This window comes from Mycotypha africana, assembly GCF_025528875.1.
Source record: "Mycotypha africana strain NRRL 2978 chromosome Unknown BDF20scaffold_4, whole genome shotgun sequence".
Classification (NCBI taxonomy): Eukaryota; Fungi; Mucoromycota; class Mucoromycetes; order Mucorales; family Mycotyphaceae; genus Mycotypha; species Mycotypha africana.
In genome coordinates this window covers 739,538-760,283 of record NW_026515728.1, presented here as the reverse complement: position 1 = coordinate 760,283, position 20,746 = coordinate 739,538, and the positions used below count along the sequence as shown (strand labels likewise).

General features: G+C 38.8%; 7 protein-coding genes across 7 annotated transcripts; 2 read left to right on the top strand and 5 right to left on the bottom strand.

Annotated features, from left to right (window-relative positions):
• Positions 1 to 63: 63 nt before the first annotated feature.
• On the top strand, positions 64 to 2,555 carry BDF20DRAFT_434734 (phosphatidylinositol-glycan biosynthesis class S protein). Its single transcript, XM_053075444.1, has 8 exons — positions 64 to 168; positions 253 to 386; positions 462 to 851; positions 925 to 1,107; positions 1,177 to 1,300; positions 1,387 to 1,476; positions 1,569 to 1,756; positions 1,860 to 2,555. Exons 1-8 carry the CDS (start codon positions 150 to 152, stop codon positions 2,331 to 2,333), a joined length of 1,602 nt encoding a protein of 533 aa, XP_052937110.1. The 5' UTR covers positions 64 to 149; the 3' UTR covers positions 2,334 to 2,555.
• On the bottom strand, positions 2,545 to 4,793 carry BDF20DRAFT_817836 (mitochondrial carrier domain-containing protein; the record flags this gene model as incomplete). The annotated part of the gene is made up of 3 exons (XM_053077292.1): positions 2,545 to 3,402; positions 3,528 to 4,556; positions 4,602 to 4,793. The coding sequence occupies 3 exons, from the start codon at positions 4,791 to 4,793 to the stop codon at positions 2,545 to 2,547; spliced, it is 2,079 nt and encodes a 692-aa protein (XP_052937109.1).
• Positions 4,794 to 6,968: 2,175 nt separating this feature from the next.
• On the bottom strand, positions 6,969 to 8,969 carry BDF20DRAFT_434588 (P-loop containing nucleoside triphosphate hydrolase protein). Its single transcript, XM_053075443.1, has one exon. It carries the CDS (start codon positions 8,686 to 8,688, stop codon positions 7,381 to 7,383), a length of 1,308 nt encoding a protein of 435 aa, XP_052937108.1. The 5' UTR covers positions 8,689 to 8,969; the 3' UTR covers positions 6,969 to 7,380.
• Positions 8,787 to 9,675, bottom strand: BDF20DRAFT_434877 (uncharacterized protein). Its single transcript, XM_053075445.1, has 3 exons — positions 9,560 to 9,675; positions 9,079 to 9,489; positions 8,787 to 8,942 (listed from the first exon to the last, which is right to left on the bottom strand). The coding sequence occupies exons 1-3, from the start codon at positions 9,596 to 9,598 to the stop codon at positions 8,886 to 8,888; spliced, it is 507 nt and encodes a 168-aa protein (XP_052937107.1). The 5' UTR covers positions 9,599 to 9,675; the 3' UTR covers positions 8,787 to 8,885.
• Positions 9,676 to 9,939: 264 nt separating this feature from the next.
• On the bottom strand, positions 9,940 to 13,128 carry BDF20DRAFT_912109 (uncharacterized protein; the record flags this gene model as incomplete). The annotated part of the gene is made up of 6 exons (XM_053083915.1): positions 9,940 to 11,779; positions 11,849 to 11,931; positions 12,025 to 12,181; positions 12,280 to 12,344; positions 12,409 to 12,626; positions 12,708 to 13,128. 6 exons carry the CDS (start codon positions 13,126 to 13,128, stop codon positions 9,940 to 9,942), a joined length of 2,784 nt encoding a protein of 927 aa, XP_052937106.1.
• A 2,688-nt stretch (positions 13,129 to 15,816) lies between these two features.
• BDF20DRAFT_818293 (uncharacterized protein) lies at positions 15,817 to 18,250 on the top strand (the record flags this gene model as incomplete). The annotated part of the gene is made up of 6 exons (XM_053077348.1): positions 15,817 to 15,904; positions 16,093 to 16,274; positions 16,368 to 16,605; positions 16,713 to 17,131; positions 17,330 to 17,459; positions 17,958 to 18,250. 6 exons carry the CDS (start codon positions 15,817 to 15,819, stop codon positions 18,248 to 18,250), a joined length of 1,350 nt encoding a protein of 449 aa, XP_052937105.1.
• Positions 18,251 to 18,261: 11 nt separating this feature from the next.
• BDF20DRAFT_863739 (uncharacterized protein) lies at positions 18,262 to 20,715 on the bottom strand. The gene is made up of 3 exons (XM_053080695.1): positions 20,006 to 20,715; positions 19,708 to 19,918; positions 18,262 to 19,635 (listed from the first exon to the last, which is right to left on the bottom strand). The coding sequence occupies exons 1-3, from the start codon at positions 20,612 to 20,614 to the stop codon at positions 18,296 to 18,298; spliced, it is 2,160 nt and encodes a 719-aa protein (XP_052937104.1). The 5' UTR covers positions 20,615 to 20,715; the 3' UTR covers positions 18,262 to 18,295.
• Positions 20,716 to 20,746: the final 31 nt, after the last annotated feature.

Here is a 20,746-nt window from a genome sequence, read left to right as displayed (position 1 = left end):
TTTTGTCCGCCTTTGTGAAAACTTGCTTACGTAATTTGAGAGAGATTAATGAGGGGGCATAAAAACTATAACTCATCGTGCTATTTGTGCATCTGCATCTGCATCTGCAAAAGTTTCGCTTTACCCATTTCGTTCTTTTCCTTCAACTAATGGAGTTTGAAGATACAGGTACTGCCTATATCAATACGGAAACTTTTTCTTAAATTTTCACTTGAAAGAGTCTGACTTGAATGACATGATTGATCTGCACAGCCAAAGTAACACGTTTGGTCGTGTTTGCTTTTTGGGCTGTGGTTTTAATAGGTATACCCTTTTGGTGGAAAACAACCGAAATCTATAGGGCAAACTTGCCATTTTCTGAAATAGAAGCCTGGTACAGTAAACAGGTAAGGGTTGGGGAGGATTAACCTTATGCAGTGACGAAAAGTAGTATCCTAATTCCTCTTGAGGTTTTGCTTTAGGCTTGCGATTTAGTTATGCCGACACAGTTCACTATTTTTATACCAAAATCCCTAAACATACAGCAAACAACACTAGACATCAACGATAGCCTGAAAATTGCTTTGAGCAATAAAAAGTACAACTACAATTTTCCAATAGAAGTCAAAGTGGAAGTCGCAGATGGGTATGCAGATACCAATAATGTACCTATTAGCAGCTACTTTATCCGTATTGAAAAAGGAGAAAAACAAGAAGCCTTTGTTGGTAATGACAGAATCAGCGTTATGAAACTGAAGGAACTGTCATCGAGCAGAATCGCTGAGGCGTTATCAACATTTATCCCAACCGTTTATTTGGATGAGAACGAGAAAATTGGTGGTACAGCATGCCATGTAGATACCAAAACAAAAGTAAGAAGCACTCTATCACAATATAAAAAAGAGAAGTTAAATAGGAGAATGGCACTCTAACTATCTCTGGTAGAATGACATTGCTAGTATGCGTACACTACAGTACTCATCTAAATATGAAACGACGTTCAGTTTGATGAACAATAACCCAGAAAATGTAAAGATGGATTGGGATATTCGCGAGGCTGTTGACCAATACTTACAGCCATTCTTGAACGAAATTTCTGTTGTATCCAATTTTACAATCAATTCACAAGTAAAGTCAAATTGAAACTATCAAACATAAAACGGCAAAGGTTACTGATTGATTCTCCCTACTTCATAGATCCAAAATTATGCACCTTTGACGTTAAAACCAAATTACAGAGAAATAACAGGCAAACCAAACTACTATTATTTTCAACCACAACATTTACCACACTTTGTCAATTCTGCCGAATGGAACCTAGGTAGGAGCGAGACTTGAAATAGTCACCTTAACCTGAGTTTGGGAAGACGAATAGCTTACTGATGATGCTTGCTTTCTAATCGATAGCATCAACTATCACTTCACATCTAAGCATTAACTTCATTTTATATGTGCCTTCTCAAGAAGAGTCACCGTTGCGTATACATGATTCAAAAGGTAGAATAAAAAGAAGCAATGATTATAGAACGAAAGGCAAAAGTCTGTTTGAAGACGATAATGGTAGAGTAACCCACAATGTCTCTCATTAGACCAACCGTTGCGGACAAATGCATTTCTCGTGCCCCGATGGGGCGGCATTGTTATTAAAAATGCACCAAAAACAGCAAAGGGCGAGTATAGATTTACAAGCAACGGCCTTGAGCCCGTTATGAAATTGTTTTTATCACAATTGAGAGGCTTGATAGGCATCCGTGACCATGATGAGTCAATCGCTTCGGTAAGAGGATATTGATAAAGTAAATTTCCAGTAAGGAATCGAAACAATTCAAGATAACCATGACAGTGTGTTTGTTTGTTTTTGTTTTTTTTTTGCTCGATAGCTGCCTCATCTTGACCAAATTTATTTCGAGAATGCTGAAAAGACAGGTATCACAACTTTGGAAAAAGACAATTTAATTCGTATTAGAACGGTCGAAAATGTTGTGAATACCATTTCTACCCTCAAATCACTAGCCCAGTTGGTGGAAGAAATACCTAATATGGTAGTAGAAGATCATATTAGCTATAAAGTGCATGCCTCTCTCAATGCCTTAGCATCCGTTCATGAAGTATTGGACGTTGAAAAGGATTATATCAAAGCATTACAAACATCAATCGAGGCTATTGAGTTGGCAGAAATGGCCTTTTTTGATCCCACCATGGTTTCTATGCTCTATTTTCCTGATGAGCATAAATATGCCATCTATATGCCTTTGTTTGTCCCCATCTCTGTACCTTTGCTAATGGCACTCTTGAAAGAGTTGAAGAAATACAAAGAACAACGAAAGCAGTCTTCAAAGGATAAAAAAGAATAAAAGCATACCAATTTTAGCAACTTGGTTGTTACTCTATATTTGAAATAGAGTGATGGAAGCAGTTTTTATAAATATGAACAAAAAATAATCAAGGAAGGGAAAGGGAGAAAATAGAGAATTTACAAAAGTATATTACGATCTAGGTACAAAAGGTAGGGAGCTATTAGTAGTATTTCTTCATGTATAGTAAAAACTATATTATATGTATAGTTTAAGCCTCCTTTGTGATACTCGCAGTAGTAGTCTTAGGAGCAGAGTAGACACCAAATCTATAATCAAGATCTAATAACATTTTCAGAGCATTTGAAGAGCGGAAAGAAGTTCTTTGTTCTACTGCTTGCGTAGGATTAGGCAATATGGTTGCAGCTGTTGATACAGTATTAGCAGCACTGCCATGGCCAGGTAATGGCAGTAACTGATGTAAAATTTCATAAGCTGTCAAAGTCACACCGAACTGAGGTGAGGAACGGAAAATACGTGCAGGGCCTCCCTTAAAGAATGCTTTGAAACCTTCTTCGGCAAAGATCTTTCGAGCCGCATCAAGAATACCGGAATATGTCGTTTGTCCCTTTCTCGCTTCCACTTGTAAACGTGTTTTAATGACATCAGCAGGTGTTGTAAAATAGGCAGCAGGCATACCGGCAATGGCACCAGCCATCAATAGTTCAGAAATCTTCAATTTGTGATCAGGGCCTTCTTTGAAAAGGTCCTTCTTGAGGTGAGCATAAGCGGGGAAATAAATGGCAGAGAAAGGAACATCTCGCAATAAACAAGCAGCAACACCTTTGTAGAGACCGACAATACCCAGATGCTTCACGATCCATATAGCAGAACGACGAGGAACAGCAGCAGCAGCATCACCAGCAAGATTCTTTGCTTGCTCACCTTGTACTTGAAGACGGATCTTGACGATTTCGAGAGGATTGGTAAAGATGACTTGAGAAGCACCGGCTGCACCACCGGCCAACATTTCCTGCCAAAATTGAATGGAACCGTTCTGTTTGCTGGTGAATTTACTGCGAACAAAGTCATTGACAGTCAATTTGATGGCTTTTTCGGGAGCAACACCCTAAAGTTTTGAAGGGCAAACGATTAGCTAGCTATTCATACTGACTGACTCATCTCTATTCAGCCACTTTGGTTACACACACAACGAGGATGGTATACCCCTTGTTCATTTACTGCCACACTTACCACAAGCTGAGGACCCAATCCTCTATATAATCCAGTAAAGCCTTCATTCTTCAAGACTTTTTTAAAACAATCCAAACTGTTCTTATATAACAGTTCTCCTACTATTTTTGATCTTTGATTTTGCATACGTGTTTTGACCAAATCGATAGGGTAAACAGCAGTGGCACCAATGGCACCGGCAACCGAACCCAAAATGAAGGAGTAAGCGCTTTCTACCAATTGCCAGAGGACTCCTCTCTTTTCCTGTAATGGGGAGTCAATATGAATTTGATCAGCATCTGCTTGTAATTGGCGATACGTCCATCGAGGATCCAAAAGTCGAGCAAAGTCCTCCAAACCTAGTCTTCCAGAATCATCGTCCACGCCAGCAAAATGGAAAATGATATCGACTTCCATAGGTGTAAATGCAGTAGAACGAGATGCTTCATGAGCATACTTTAAAAAGTCCACTTTTGTAATCTTCTTATCCGAGACCTTTTCTATCGCTGTACGGATCACAGACTCAACCATGTCAATATTCCTGATCACGTTATGGAAGGCGACAACTGAGGAGAAACTGATCTTGTTCCCATTGTTATAGATATTACAAAGGGTGGGTAAATGGTCAATCACATCATCTGATAGTTTGTGTTTGGCAACGTCCAAAATGATCTTTTTAAAGTCTTCAGGCTCAATAAAGCCCGTTTGATCCTTATCATAATGTTTGAATTCTTGACGTAGCCTTTCTCCTTGCAAATCTTTTAAAAGTTGCGTAAATTCTTGATACGATAGTTCCTTTTGTTGTTTATCGTTATCACCACCACCCACGTATAATCTCAACCAATCACAGTTAAAATCAAACGGGACAGCATCAGGTGGCATGTTGCTCGATAAGACCTCTTTAAATTGCTCAAATGTCACCTTGCCTGTACCATGAATATCAAAAAAACGGAAAGCTACTTCATACTCCGCATCTGCCTTTGACAATAAATCTTCGAATATGACAAAATCGTCGAAAGAGATCAAACCGTTTTCTTCCTTTTCCTTCTTCTTTTGTGATGATAGTGCGGACTTGCTGTTATTGTTCAAAGCAACACGATAAAGAAGTTCGAACTGTTCTTTTTGAATCTTTTTGAAATCCTCACCAGGTGCAACCGCAGCGAGGAAATCGTCTTTAGTCATAAACTTTTCCTTCTCTTGACCTTGTTGTTGTTGTTGTGAGGGCAGTTCTACGGAAGCGAACTTCTGAAAGATACGCCTATAGAGCTCTAGTTTGCTGATATTCATGTTATCTGCCATTGTTTTATGCTTATGAGTAAACTAAGATGATGCAAAGGAGGGGATAGGAGCCTGAACGAAGCTATGTAAGAATCTAAGCTTATGTGGTATAGAATACGTAGATAGATCCAAGAGAAAGAGAGGTTTAGAAAGAAAAAAGGAAAAAAAAAGTGAAACGAATAAAAACTCAAAACTTATGAAAAAAAATAAAGTAACATAATTGTTACTTCGACATGGAGGGTACTACCAAAAAAAAAGGGGCATTTTTTAACTTTTTTGAATTTTTACAATTTGTGGAGAACTGACACAAAACACACGTATTCATACGGTTCTTCCGGTTATTGACCAATCAGATAAAGGCCATTTCGAAAATCTCCTTTTCTTCAAACGAACGTCTTTTTGAAAAAGGGCCATCCAGTCAGGTAGTTAAATTGCCAATTCTTAGTAGACACATGAACTAAAAGATATGTATGAATCATACAGTGTATCTATTCTGCATACTGATCTTCTATTGCATATTCCATTTCACATGAAAGTCGACTGAATTTTGTTTGCCAGACCCAAAAAAACCCGAAAAATGTGGGGAAATCAAAAATTTTAGACAAGTGCCTTATCCATTTTGGGTTGTTTAGCATTAAGCGTAAATGATAGCTTGTCTTCATAACTCATCAGGCTGACTCACAAGGTTAAGCTACTGAAGTGTATCATCAACTAGCAAGTCACGGAAAAGATTCGCTCAACAGCGATTCCTTTATCAAGCGATCCATGGTTCATTGTTGGACAGCTTGATGAAATCCATACACAAGCAACTCTCATCCCATAGCACTGTTCTTAAAAAGTTGCTCCTGTTCCCATCTATTCATTTCAATAAATGCAGAGTTTTCATCGAAGTGAGATGATTTGCATTCGCCAAAAACTTAGCAACTTACTCTGCTTTGAGCGTGTACATGATCCGTTGGATCAGAAGCGTAAGGTTTTCATATATTTTACAAAAAGTCTTATGTAATGGGTAAAAAATAAAGGAAATCAGTACATTTCCCAAGGACAGCAAAAAAGGGTTTTGAATGACAGATCCCTATCTGATCATTTTTATGTTAATTTAATTTTTCTTTTTCTATGAAAACTTTTATTATTGCCTTGATTTAGGCATTTTCTTCTTATCATCCAAGTTATCAAGATCGCCCTGTTTATAGTAATGCGGCGCCACTAAAGTTGAAGTAGATAAGGAGACGACAATGAGTTTCCGAATACGACGCAAAGAAAAGTAGTGCAAAAGAGGGCTTACCATCTAATAACCATGAAGATTGTATTTCCATTACTTGTCTCATGTACTCTTTACTAGTCAGTACTAATTCATAATAGACAATCCATCTTGGTTTCTTTTCTAGCATACTACTGCTTGGATGAATATGAACCGTTTGATTTTGTTTGATGGTACGATAAGAATCTCCCGACTTATTCAGTCTTGCAGCATTAAAGAAGAACCCAGAAGTAATAGCCTAAGAAAAAGGAAGAAATAGATCCATTACCATCACGCCTCTATGTCCATCCTATGACTTATGTCCAAGCTTTCTTACTTTTTGTATCGGTGTAGGATCGTTGGGATTAGGATTACTCACTAACTTGACTTCGACACGATCTAACAACTGCACCAACTGATCTCTCACATTTCTAACTCTTTCCAATGTTTTGATCTGTACAAAATTCTCATAACACCATTGTACGGAGAAGTCCGTCTCCACCCATTGGTTCCATACATTCAACAGGGTTAAGTGATCACCGCCCGGTTTCACAAGATTTTGATGTGCTGTGTCGGCCAGGATCTTTTTGTCTTTTGGTCGGTAAAAGAGAGAGCTTTGCTCTGATAGCATAGCGCACACGGATACCACTTCTTCTGTACATTCGTATTTCTCTGCGGCAATAATTGCCTTTGACAAACAAGGATCCATGGGAAATTCCGCCATACGACGACCTAATTTGGTGAGTTCAGCACGGTCATTTAGGGCACCCAAGGCGTAAAGCTGACTGAGAGAACGAATCATAGTATCTTCCACAGGAGGATCGATGAAATCGAAATTGACTAAGTCATTAATACCCAAACTCTATAGATAGGGAAGGGCCAAATAGGGCGAAATATTGAGTTTCACAATAAACCGAGCAGAACGAGATCCCCCACCCCCACTTTGTTTTTATCTCACCTTTAATAGAAGAACAACATTCGATAAATTGACTCGTTGGATTTCTGGTGTAGTATTTTCTTCCATTTCGTTATAAAACGCCCACTGAGTAAACAAACGGAAGCATTTACCTGGCCCTGTTCGTCCTGCGCGACCCGCACGCTGTGTAGCAGAAGCTCTAGAACAGGGCACAACAGTAAGCGCTTCCATACCCGTACGTGGGTTGAATGTCTTTTGTTTGTTGAACCCAGGATCAATGACAAACTTGACGCCTTCCACCGTGATGGAGGTTTCGGCAATGTTGGTAGCCAAAATAACCTTACGTGCTCCTTCCGGTGTTGGCTCAAAGATGCGAGATTGCTGTTCGGATGGTAAATTCGCATAAATAGGACATACCATGAGTTCCGCTATTTTACTTCCTAAGGCTTTACAAGCTTGCTGCAGACCTTCCTGCGCTGCTTCAATTTCATCTTGACCCTACATTCCATATCGCAACAAGTAGGTGTATTGTGTGCGTTGTTAGTACTCCCTATGTACGACGCTCTGCAAGAGAAGAGAATCAAGTCACTCACCGTCAAAAATACTAAAATATCGCCAGGACCTTGGGTAACATGAATAGTGAGTACTTGAGTGATGGCTGCACGCAAATAATTTGCCTCGGGTGCTTTGGTATAGTAAATCTCTACTGGATAGGGTCGACCAGGAATGTTGAAGATAGGCGCATCATCAAAATACTCTGAGAACTTTTGAGCGTTCATGGTGGCACTAGAGATCAATAACTTCAAATCAGGCCGGAATCGTGCAATGTCCTTGATTAAACCAAACAGAATATCGGTGGAAAGTGTTCTTTCGTGCGCTTCGTCAATGATCATGCAGCTGTAAGAGGCAAGATCGGGTTCTGTCATAAATTCACGCAGCAGCATACCATCTGTCATGTATTTCACGCATGTCTTTTCAGATGTACAGTCTTCAAAACGAATACTATAACCCACTTCTTGGCCCAGCAGCACACCCATTTCTTCAGCAACACGCGCCGCCACACTCATAGCAGCCACACGACGCGGTTGCGTACAGCCAATCTTTTTACCGCCCTTTGTAAACCCATGTTCATACAGATACTGAGGCAGCTGAGTCGTCTTTCCTGAACCCGTCTCGCCGACGATGATCAATACTTGATATTGATCGATAGCATCCAGCAACTTGTCTCGGTACTCATAGATGGGTAATGATTTCCGAATTTCGTCAATCGACTTTGCCTTTCTTTCAGCTGCATCCATTTGCTCTAACAATTCTTGATCGCGTGCATCGGGTTCATTTAATTTGGCTGATAAAACGAAATCGATCTTTTGATCCTCGTCAAACACATAATCATAGTCGTCCTCTGGTTGTTTTGATCCGCCTTTTCCTGCTGCTGTTGCTTTCTGGATTTGCGATCGTTCCCATACGTCCTGTTCCGATTCAAATTTTTCATCCTCTTCGTATCGTTTATACAATGCACTCTCCTTCTTCTTTCTGTCAATCTTGCCCTTTTCCGTAATATAGTCTTCGGGCATAACATACCCTTCCTCTTGGGTATCGATCTGTCGTCTTGCTTTAGCGAGTCTCAGCAATTCCTCTTTATATTCTAATTCTTTTCTTTCTCGTCTCGTCAACTTTTGGCCGGCAAAGAATCTTCGGTCGTCGGCAATTTCTTGCTCTAAAAGAGCAATCTTTTGCTCTTCACGCATCTTGAGGTATTTTTGGTTGGATCGTTTCCTTAGTTCAGGAAGAGCGGCTTGACGTGCCTGTTTATCGTCGGCTAGGTTACGTCGTTTCGCTGCCTCACTGCCTTCTTTGCCAGATCGATCTTCGACAATTCGTTTTGTACGATTCTTATCTTTTTCTTTTAAACGTTCAGCAAGCTCATCACGTTCTTGAATATCTCTTAATCGTTCAAGTTCAGCTTGTGCTTCTTTTTCTTCCTCTGTAGCCTCCTCATTTTCTATCCAAATGAAAAAAAAAAACCAAACCAAAAACGAGTGGATTCTGTTAGTGACTAATAAAATTTCCTTTGGTAAAAGACCTCAATAGCTCAATGCTTTACTATTCTTTTGTCGTATGCTTTCTGTTGTCTTCACTTCTGTGTCATCTTCATCGTCACTTAATTCTTCAAGTTTTCTCTTTTTCTTTGAGCGTAACTTCTTTTCTTGTTTACGCAAGTTGATAGCTTCTTCATCTCTCGCAGCGTGAATAGCATCGTCAGGCTCATCCAATACCAATTTGAATGCTTTGTTGGCTTTCCGTAATTCGGCTTCTTCCTTTTGTCTTTCTTTACGTTGTGCCTTTTGTGCTGCTGCTGCTGCTGCTGCTGCTCCCGCTTTTTGTTTACGAGGTACACGACCAAAGAGTTCCAAAGCAAACTGGCGGGTATCATCATCTGCTTTTGCAGCTGCACCAATTAGTTTGTTGTACAGATCTTCAGGTGACGACGCCTTTTGAGCGGTAGCGATCAAGAAATCGACTATTGTGCTTTCAGACATGCCCAAAAGCTGAAAGTTATAAATAAAATGGCGTGAGACAAACCTTTGCTATTACTATTTATCAACATGTTTTTCCAACCTTCATGGCATTGTCAGACACCCAAGAACGTATATCCATTGTGTTATTCCCTTTAATTAACAGATGCTGTATACGGGAAAAGGAAAAAAAAAAATACAAAAATAATTGATTCAAATTTGCATAGTTGCAGTGCTGAGAAAAAAAAAAAAAAAGGATCCCGCCCGCAGCAGTTCACAGAGTCACAATGTAAAAAATGGAATTACTTCCCCCAAACACTTCAGGGACAGCATGAATTTTTTTTTTCTTTTTTTTTTTTTTTTCTGGACACCACAAATATCAAATATATTTTATATTTCAACAACAAAAAAAAAGAGATATGTATATTGTGAATAAACGATGATGTATTGAAAAGGAAAGAAAAAAAAAAAAAAAGAAAGTTGTTATTTTTTAAAAGAGGCACTGCTACTCGTCGTTCTTAGAGTACCTGATCTACCACCTACAACATCACCGTCCAATTGACTTAATCCCAACAAGAAATCACCCATGAGCTCTTCTTTCGTTGTTGCTGTTGTAGAGGAAGAAGTCGTTGAGACCGTATCGTTGTTATTATCAGCACTATAGACACTACTGTTACAGCTATTACTACTACAGTTGTTGTGAAAGGATCTTGTGTCTAAGCAAATGGAAGCCGGTCTCTTTTGGTTGAAAGTCAATGGACGGTGATGATGATCGGATAAAAACGAAAGCCGGTTCAAATTAAGGTTGATGACGGTAGGTGCTTTCCGTTGATAAGATCTTTTACTGAAATAACGAGGATGTTGTTCTGTAGATTGTTGCTGTCGCTGTTGTTCCTGATGACTATCGTTGTTTGTGGAGGCACTCAAAGATCTGCCTAATTTGGGTATATTTATAGAAAGAGAGGAATTGGAGATACTGTCATTGTTCGTGATATCAGACTCTTCCCCAGGATGACTGTCATTGTTGTTCAGTAAAGGCGTTGAGCTGGATAAGGATGGAAAGGTAGTCGAAATCAGCGGTTTCGTAGAGTTGAGATGGTGGTTGTGAAAAGGCTTTTTCTGTTGTTGCGGGGAAAGGGACGGTGACAGTGATAGCGATACAGGAGGGATTTGTGTCGATAGAGGTGATAAGGGCGAAGTAGTGGTATTCGTAGCAGTGGATGAAATGGACACGGTAGAAGAAGGAGATGTAGGAGAAGGTATATAGTTGTAATTGTTGACATTACTATTGGTATGAGTTGAAGGTAATAACCAGTCATTGGGTATATCGAGGCTCTTTCTGTTTTGTGATAGGGTGTGCGATTGGGGCAGCACAAAATGTTGAGGTCGTAAGGTTGTGTTCGATGCATTGGGACTCAAAGTAGCAGCGGGTGACGAGGAGGGTTTTCGCTTACTGTGGGTATTGTTTATCGAGGCGATAGACGATGTGGAGCTAGTAGATGATAGGTCGGCACTTTGAGATTTACGATGATGTAAAGTATATTTAGCAGAAGAAGGGGTAGTGGCAGCCAACATCGCAGCTGGAAGAGGAGAGTGGTTAGCTGTAGACTGTGTAGATCGCATGCTGTAGATACTGGAAGGTCTTTTCTTTCTTTCGTGCACTTTGACGGCGGGTAATGAAGGACGCTCACTCAAAGTAACCAAATCCAGCTGTTGTTGCTGATATTTTTGCTGCAGTGAAAGGGGATCATCTTTCAGAAATTCACAAGCAGCTTTCATGGTAGCCAAGACAAAGTTGTACACTGAGCCTTCTTGCATCCTCGCTAACCTATAATGTTGCATGTAATAGATCATGCTAGCAATTCTGCCTACTTGACTTTGAATCATTACGTAAGCCAAGAGCGGAATCAGTTCATCCGAGGTCAGAGAAGCAGAATCGATTCCTTTTGTCGCAGCAGCGGCCGTGTTCCCTTCAAAATGCTGGATAAACTCTGTCACTGTATCGGATAGGATGTTTAAAGTCGACTTCAATGCCGCCAACTTTTCCAGCGGCGTAAATGCAGCCTCAGTAGATGAAGGCACCGCATGAGGATCGAGCACAGAGGCATAGTGTGGAGAGTTGAGCTGCTGGAACATACCGATGGCTTTTTGAAAGCAAGATCTATCCATTTCTGAGATAGGATATCGAAGTGCGAATTGTGACAGAGGGACATTAAAATACAGCTGAGATAGATGTTGTATATGATTATCTTGAGATGCTAAAAGTGATGGTAAGGACTGCTTCCAAACTTTTTTATATAAAAAGCTCATTACAACACTGATACTGTAGGGTTAGACATATGCCCAGTGAATTCTTTTTTTTTTTTGTTCATTTTTTTCTTTTTCTTCTTACTTTTCAACTAATTCCAAAAAACGATCATGCTCAGAAGGTATTCTACAAGATTCTTCCAAAAGTTGGTTTCTTTTTAATATTGTCTAATTGGCAATAAATCAGTTATGAATTTCAATTGATAATGACACGACAGAAATTAGTCATTCTTCTCCTTTTTTGGTGTTCTATAGTTTTACCTTGTAAGCCTTCATATAGATATGTTGAATTCTTTCAACAGTGCATTTGTTATAACCTTTGACATAGACATAGGAATCTGTAAATTCTTGTGCTACCAATTGTAATTCATGAATGGCCTCAAAATTCTGTGGAAAGATATTGAGAAATTCCAGGTCACTTTAACAAAATCGGTTATACGTGATATGTTAGGGTTAGTTAAGGTTTCTGTTATGTCTTCTCGGGTTGGGTCATGATATCGAATTATGTAACTTTACTTTTTAGAGTTGCGAATAGGCGGAATAGTAATAGTTGGTTTGTAATGCTGAAGAGGATGGTATTTCTAACATAGTCAAATAGAGATGAGCTGTTCTGTTCACTGTTGCAGCAATGGATCGACTACTTACAGGCGTCTCTCCTTCTAATAACTGATCTATTAAATACAATTTGATCTTTTTGTGCTTGTAAGACACAGTTTCTTCTGCCAAAACATGCACCATCTTTTCCTTTTGATAGCCTCCTAAAGTCGTTATGAGAGGATAATCTAATGCTATGTTCTTATGTCTTTGTTTGGTTGCCATGTATTGCCCACAAAAGTAAGGAGAAGGCAAAAAGCAATGTGATTCTATTGTTGGGGATACAATGAATGATGGTTTCGAGATTAGTTTTTCATTGTTTGATGATGGGGAGTGATAGTTTTATTTACCGATGATATCTTTTGTAAGGACAAGTCCTTGTATAGACTTTGTATGTGGTATACAGATAATACTCGACTCGACAAAGAGTGGATGAAAATGGGTGGTTAAATGTCTATAAAAGAAGTTTTCATCCATATCTTCGTCTGCCGGTTCTTCGCTTTCTACAGTAGTTGTTCTTGTTGTAGTTACAGTGGTAGTAGGAATGGCATTGGAGAAAGACGATGCTGTTTGAACATGAGGTATGCTAATGGGCTCATGAATTGAAATGGCACTTGTTCTTTGTATTAAAGAAGAAAGAGTCGGGTATAAAGTATCTTTGACCGTTGTTGTATCTGCTGTTGCTGCAGTTGCTGCTTCTGTTGTTGTTGTTGGTTTCTTTTTCTTATTGTTAATGACTCCTGGTTTATTGAAAAAGAAGGGCAAAGTCATATCTTTTCTTTTCCTGTGTCCCTCTTTTGTAATATTTCTAAAGCCCTTTTTTTTTCGTTTCTTTTTTTAGGATATACGAAGAAAAGAAAGGGAGAAAAAGGGGAAGGAGGTGAATCTTTTTCTTTTTTTGTTACAATAAAATATCAGCAGCCAAGATCAAATAAGGAGTCAGTCATTTTGTTGTTCAAATTCAAAATTTGGCTCTTTGTGAATAGCAATACGACCCTACATTGTGCCATTCAAGCAACGTTGACTTTCTTAACAATAACCAGCAGTTAGTTTTGTTCTCGTTCTTTCTGCCATCAAAGCAATCGTTACCGATAATACCTTAAAGTAAAATTCTTTATCAGTGCAGAAAGTTGTTGTCTGCAAAATGCCTTCTAAAGTATCTATGGCTATATCGCCTATGAGTGAAGACAAAATATATTTAAATCCCATCAAAGCAGTACATTTGAATTCAGGCAACATGACAGAAAAGAATGCTTCGTTGTCGAAAAAGGGGAGGAAAAGACTGAATCGTGGAAGAACAAAAAATATGAATGTGTTGAATTTGGTATGGACATTCTTCGCTGCAAAGGTCAAACATTATCAAGAACAATACACAAGAGTGTTAACAGAAAACATTTTGAGAAGGTGTTGTTCCTGACACATTTTTTGTCATAAATCCTTTTATTTGTGCTCATGGGTGGGCCAAGTTGATTGACAATGCATTAAACAAGCAAAAGTGAGATTGATTTTATAAGTTAAAAGAACAAAGTGGATGAAAACTAATTGTAGTATTACAATTACTTTGAACTGCTTCATTCTCTATCATAAGAAATAGTTAGTTTTTTTTTCATTTACTATTTGAATTATAATATAAAAAAAAAGGTGTTGATGTTCTAGCCTACTCTCTAGGAAAGTAGTTGCCCAGGCAGCCCCCACGAGGAGAGACATCAACATGGCTGCCCATGGGACTGGTTGACATTAACCTTATGCTACCGGATCACGAGGAACCGACAGACACCTATTTCAGGCAAGTGGCAACAACCAGCATTACACATGAATAGAAGGACCATTATGATACAATAGGAGTACTAGGCCCATCTACACAGAGGAAACCAGTTTAGAAATTAAAGCTACTGCAATATTTGTGCTGAGCTGATTTCTGAGTAAAGAAAAAAGAAGCGGAAATTCACAAAAATGAGCGCCTTTATATACTTTTTGAAAACAATTGTAACTCCTTTTAAAAGACTGCTTTTTGACCCAATAGAAGTCATACAAATTGGTCTCCTATTAAAAGATTGCTCTTTCATCCAATCAATTTAGAAGTTTGCAACATCTCCCTTTTGAAGTATTCATGAAATTCTCTCAATTTATGCAACTTTGTGTGCTAACGTATACAATTCCATCACCTTCTCTCAATATCAAAATGGCATGCGTTAATGCATGAAGGAATTAAAAGTAGAATTTATGATTGCCGTAGTCTCTCTAACTATTTTTCCTTTATGATTTCACGCATATATACAATAATGCTTTCCTTTGCAAATTGTGGAGAAGCCTTTCTCGATAAATGTGACGGCCACGTCGAAAACTGTCTGATGATTCACCTACTTTTATATAAATGGTCATCCTCTACTGCCCTCTAAGTACCGTACTCATCTTTATATCTACTGTAGTGAATGTGCTTTCGTAATGCTATCATTTCATAAATGATGATACAGACCATATCAACAACTGTAAATAATAGCCAATAGGAATTTTACTGACAAAGAAAGTTACTCTGGTGGACTGTTGGCATCGATATTAGTTTAGCAAAGGAATGATGGTCCTGTAACCATATGTGTGCTTCTGTGTCCATTCTGATGGAAATGAGGACGTATATCTGTTGTCGTTAATCTGACATTTGTCACTTCTGAGTAAAGCAGTTTGGATGTTACTTGGTGGACAATGCCCGCGAGGCTTTTTTCCACATTGTATTTATAAATGGTAGAATCTGAAATATCTCAGAATGAGGATCGTTGGGAATAATAGCAATAATAGATAGAGTACATAAACAGCAAACCAATATCAGTTAAATCATTTTCATATAACGCCATGCTTAGCCAAGATTTTCACTCCTGAGGTCACGCCTAATCACCCCTCTCTCTCCTGCCCCAAGAACGAATCTGCAGACGCTTCCTTCGTTGAGAAAACATAACGCCCTTTCATATAAACTTACTTGACTCGATGCAAGGGGAAGATGGGGATAACGCTTCAGGATATATATAGCAGCGATCAAAAGAGCCTTGCTGCCGCGGTTTATCAACAAAGAAGAGCGAACATAAGCCCAAGGGTTGTCGGGAAAATCTGGATAAAATACCAACAAATCTAGGTTTTCTTTTCATACAGATTGCCCTAAGTACCCATCCAATGGATCCAGCTTAGCTAATAATTCCCTCTTTTAGTGTTGTATTTTTTTTTGATTGAGTAAGAACTACAAACACAGCCAAAATCCCAGATCAGTGCCACTTTTTCATTGTTGCCCTGCCAACGCTTAGCATTTGCTATGATTGAAACTCCTCTTTTAATATCTAAAAAAAAAAAAAAATCCAAAAGTTTTGAGAATGGGATGGACATTACTGTTCTTTTTTCTATTTTACACGTCCTTGTTTTCCTTACTTCTTTTCTGTATATAGTCCCCTTATTTATATCACTTCTCGATTATTTATGTTGACAAAGCATTTGCCTTCAAATAAAATTCTTGACATTCGTCTTGAGGAGGAGAAGTTTTACTTTCCTGGTGAAACAATAAAAGGTAACAACCAACTCTCCATCGACAGGATGTCGTTCAATGGAATGTTGGAAAAGGTTTCAAAAATGAGCGTGTTCATACTTATAAATCATCATGTTGGTTAGGATATGTGGTCGTAACTCCAAAAAGTACTATCAAAGTCAACAGCATTCATCTTCAATTTTATGGACAAGTCTTTATACACTTGAAAGAAAAAGAAACAACAACCTTGTTTCGCAATTCTGTCGAGTTACCAATATACCCTGAGGCCAATAACAGCTCTACCACCGCGCATTCTGATAAGAAATCAGTGACAACCTTAGAAGCAAAAGAGCACAGCTTTCCTTTTCAATTCACTGTTCCAAAAAATCTCAATTTACCAAGCTCTATGGAGGTAAAACAAAACTATAAAAAATTCTATAGGGTTTAGGAGTAGAGTAAACTTGACAATGACTGTTTCTTGCTGATCCATGGATTGTCACTTTAGTTTGGTAAAAAGACTCATATACGCTATATGATAAATGCCTTGTTGGATCGACCTATGATACCAGAATCTCTATGTCCTAGGATGGAATACTATGTTCACTTGCTGGAATTTATTGATATTGAACAAGCACAATTCAAAATATCACAGGAAAGATGTCAGGATATGATGTTACCCAAGGCAAAGTATAATGAGAAATGTATGGTGAGAGCATCTATACCACGATTAGGTTTTACAAGAGGTAAACGATACAAAAAAAAAAAAAAAAACCAAAAAAAACCAAAACCAAAACAAAACAAAAAAAACTAGATTTTGAACACAAACCAAAAATCTTAACCTTGTTTATAGGTGACATAATACCTGTTAAGGTCTTGGTCGATCACTTTACATCATGTCATCGCAAGAACAGCATTTTAGTGGATCTTGTCCGAACAGTCGAAATTAGGACCAGTAAACATACAGTCTTTAAAGAAAGCATTCTGAGAACGACTTGCTATGATTTAAACATAAAAGAAAATGAAGGAAAGCAGCAGCTTATTTTATGTCAGTTATTGATACCAACCTCTACACCACCGTCTATCCGATATAAGGATAAAGTGGTGCGATTTCTTTACAAAGTGAGAGTAACAGTTTCATTTACAAGTAATAAGAATACAAGCTGTGTCCTGGATCTACCCTTCGTCATTGGAACATGGCCAAGAGCAGCGATACCAATCGATGATGATGATGACGAAGCCGACGAGGAAGAAGGAAACGAGGATGATACAGTAGTGATACGTAACAATAACGAGAGTTATATTGATACAGATCTGGATGATGATGATATAGAGTCACTACGGACTTGTTCTATCGATGATGCTGCCAGTATTTCTAGCAATCAGAGACACTCATCTAATATTGTTCTGCCTTCTTGGTATTCTAATAATAACCTTTCGCTACCCACCGTGCAAAATCAACTGCAACAGCAGCATTCTCTCAAAAAGCAGCAGCACCGTAACTCAGTCATGTCTTCGTATACAGCAGACGACGCTTATAATTTTGTAAATAGATCAGACTCTGTCAATTCGAAAAAGTCTCACAATTCTCTTTCTTCCTGTCGTTCAAGTCGCTCCTATGAACAGTATAAAAATCAAGTGCATCTTCCTCAACAGCCACAGCCACAGCCACAGCCGTCCCAACCACAGTGTATGCCTTATTCACAGCATTATGCTCCGAATCATCAGCATCATCTACTCTATCAACAACAACAACAACAACAACAACAACAGCAACAACATAATTTGTCACGTCAGACTTCTCAGTCAACAACTGTTTCATCGCCAGATAGACTACCTTCTTATTATAACAATAATGCCATGAATGCTGTAGGCCATTATCAACATCATAATAGCATGAACAGTCATCGTAAATCGCCTTCTATTGCAACTGATATTTATTCTCATTTACCCGCCTCTAATACGCATGTTACCACTAATACTTCTACAACTACAACTACCAATAATCTCTATTATAATCATCCATTATCACCACTACCACCATTGGCTGGTCCAAGGTACTATTATAATAACAATGGTGAAATCATACCATCATCAGCAGCGCTACCAACGCCACCACCCATTCGTATGGAAAATGATGTGCCAACTCATATTTTAGAACCTATTTCGAACCATCAACAAGAACCATCACAATTACAGCAACCATCTATTGTTGAAGAAGAGTGCCATGATAGTGATGTATTATCTGAATCATCCTCTTCACTTGAAGATTCGGATGAAGATGATGAAGATGATTTATTAGCGATTATCGAAAGAAAAAAAAAGAAGGAAAGAAAAGAATTGAGAAACAAACGAAAAGAGCAGCGTTTATTACAACAGCAAAAGTCATAGATAATTTACCCTTTTTTTTTTTTTTTTTTTTCGTGATGATGTTCATCATGTATTTCTATTGAATAAACCCAAATTATTCAATCGCTTTGTTTTCCCGTCTCCTTCTCTCTTGCTAGCAGTGGGAGTAGAAAATTTATCTATGATAGATGATAATCCACTATTCATGATAGCCGCGACTGTAGCTGTCACACCCATTGTCACTGATCCAACACTCAAAAAAGACCTTGGTTTCCAATGGCCTGTGATGAACGACTGCTGAAGACGTAGGATGGAATGGTGAGCAAGGCTTTCTACAGGTCCTCTTAAAAAAAGATAAAGGAAAGCCCAATAAATGAGACCGCGATGACCAAAGGTCCAATGGAAGAGTGAATGGGTGTAGTGCTGGAATAGATTATGTAAAGCTTGAAGGTGGAATGTAATGATAAACTTATCGTGATTATGTTTCTCAGTGGTAATAAGGGCTATTGGACGTTCCTTTCCTTTTTGTTCTAATGAAGTAGTGCTTACAGCAGCGTTAGACGCAGTTGCAGTTGAAGGGTTATCGACGACGATAACGGAAGAGGATGTAGGAGTCAAAGAGGGATTTAAAATAGCAGGAGCCGCATGCTGAGGATGTTGCTGTTTTTGTTGTTGCTCACATTGACGCTGATGGAGTGCTGATAATGTTCTTCTTTTAGTGATAAACGAGGTCAATATGTCAAGACCGGTACGTAACTCTGTTGTACCCCAGGAATAAAAGGGCGCATGTGGCATGGGTTGAGTGACAGAAGCAGTAGTTGGTTGTGCTGGTATATTCTGATGTACAGCATGGAACGGTTGTACATACGAAGATGGGAAGGGGGGCGTCACTGGTATGGCATTGCTGAGATTGGGTATCGCTTCTGGTTGTGGTTGTGGCGGCATGGGTCTTCCTGATGAAAACGAGGGTGGGGGCATATTTGCAGAAAGAGGCGGCGTTCGAGGAAGCTGTGCTAAGTCTGTTTGAGGGGCTTGTTTTACTATAGATATTGACGGACTTGAAGAAGTAGATGAGTCATTGATGGCATCGAAGAATATGTCATTATCTGAACTAGCATCTGATGCTGCAGTAGCGGTGACGATGGTTGGGCTTGTGTGAATCGCATCTATTGAATCTAGTGGCGTCACAGCTTGTTTTCTATTGTTGTTGGTACTATTAGCGAGCCTATCTTTGACACGCACAGGCGAAACTAGAGTGTCTGCAGCATTTTCGCGACTGCTTATGTGCTGTTGCACTTCTGCTTCTGGCCGTACTGCTACTTTTGTAAGCTCGTCTTCCGGAAGTTTTGGTGACGCACCAGTGCCATATTTTTGTAGAACCACGTCATTCATTACTGACCATATATAATCATCGATACCTCCCATTTCTACGTACAATGTTGAAGAAGTGTTAGGTTGATGTTCACATTCAAAACGAAATAGTTAATAAAAGGAACTACCTGTCAGTATACAGTCTTCACTAATAATAGACTGAACATCTTTGACTGTATTAAATTGTATGCTTCTCTTGGCTTTTTCACTTAACAAGTGCTTCAAGACTGACCATAGCCCTTGATACACCCAACTAAAGTTGAATACGTGTATAGAGTCGACCATGCTAGGAAATCGGTCATCCAAAATGACACTCATTGCCCTTATCAGTTCAGCATCCTTTTTGCAAGTGAATGATGAATGCCTATAAAGTCAATATCCGCTTCCATTCACTCACAAAAATAGAAGAAAAAAAAGAAGGCTTACGATGGGTATCATGGGCGCTTTCGAAACATCGACAAGAGCCATAATTTCAGCCACCAAAACATACTGTTCATTTCTTTTCATACGCTCCTTTGTCATATCCCAAGTCAGTTTTCTGGCCATTTCCATAACAAAACAAGCATAAGGCTGAACATAGTTTACTAATTTTCTTCTTCTGGTATTTCTCGATCTTGTATTCGTAGCATACAATCTTTTCGATGAAGGAAAATTGGCCAATTTGACAAACACCAAGGGAAAATGACCCGATATATCCACTTTATGAAAGAAGGTCAATGCTCCATCTTCAGAAAAAAACGCGCTACAGTCTTGGTAAGTTAGTCGAGCAATATGCTGTTCGATTCGCCAAGCTAGCACCTTATCGAGCTTTTGTAAAGCGACTTCTTCATCAAAGTCAGCTTCTTTGAGAAATCGAAAGATGGTCACTTTGTCTTGAATATAATCTTTTGCATCGTCATAATCAGTTGAGGAAAGGCTTCTCAAAACAATCCTTTTTAATAGTTGTTCTTGTATTGATTCTATGATGGACATGTTTTGTATAAACATGGAATTTTGCGAAACAATCTTTTCTTGCAGTTCGAGTGAGAATACCATTTCGTAGATGCATTAATATTATATAAGAAAGAACGTTCAGTGATGAAGAAGAAATTGGATCCAGAGAAGAAAGGAAAAAAGAAAGGGCTCAGAAAAAAAAAAAAAAAAGCTGATCCATCCCATCAGAAATTA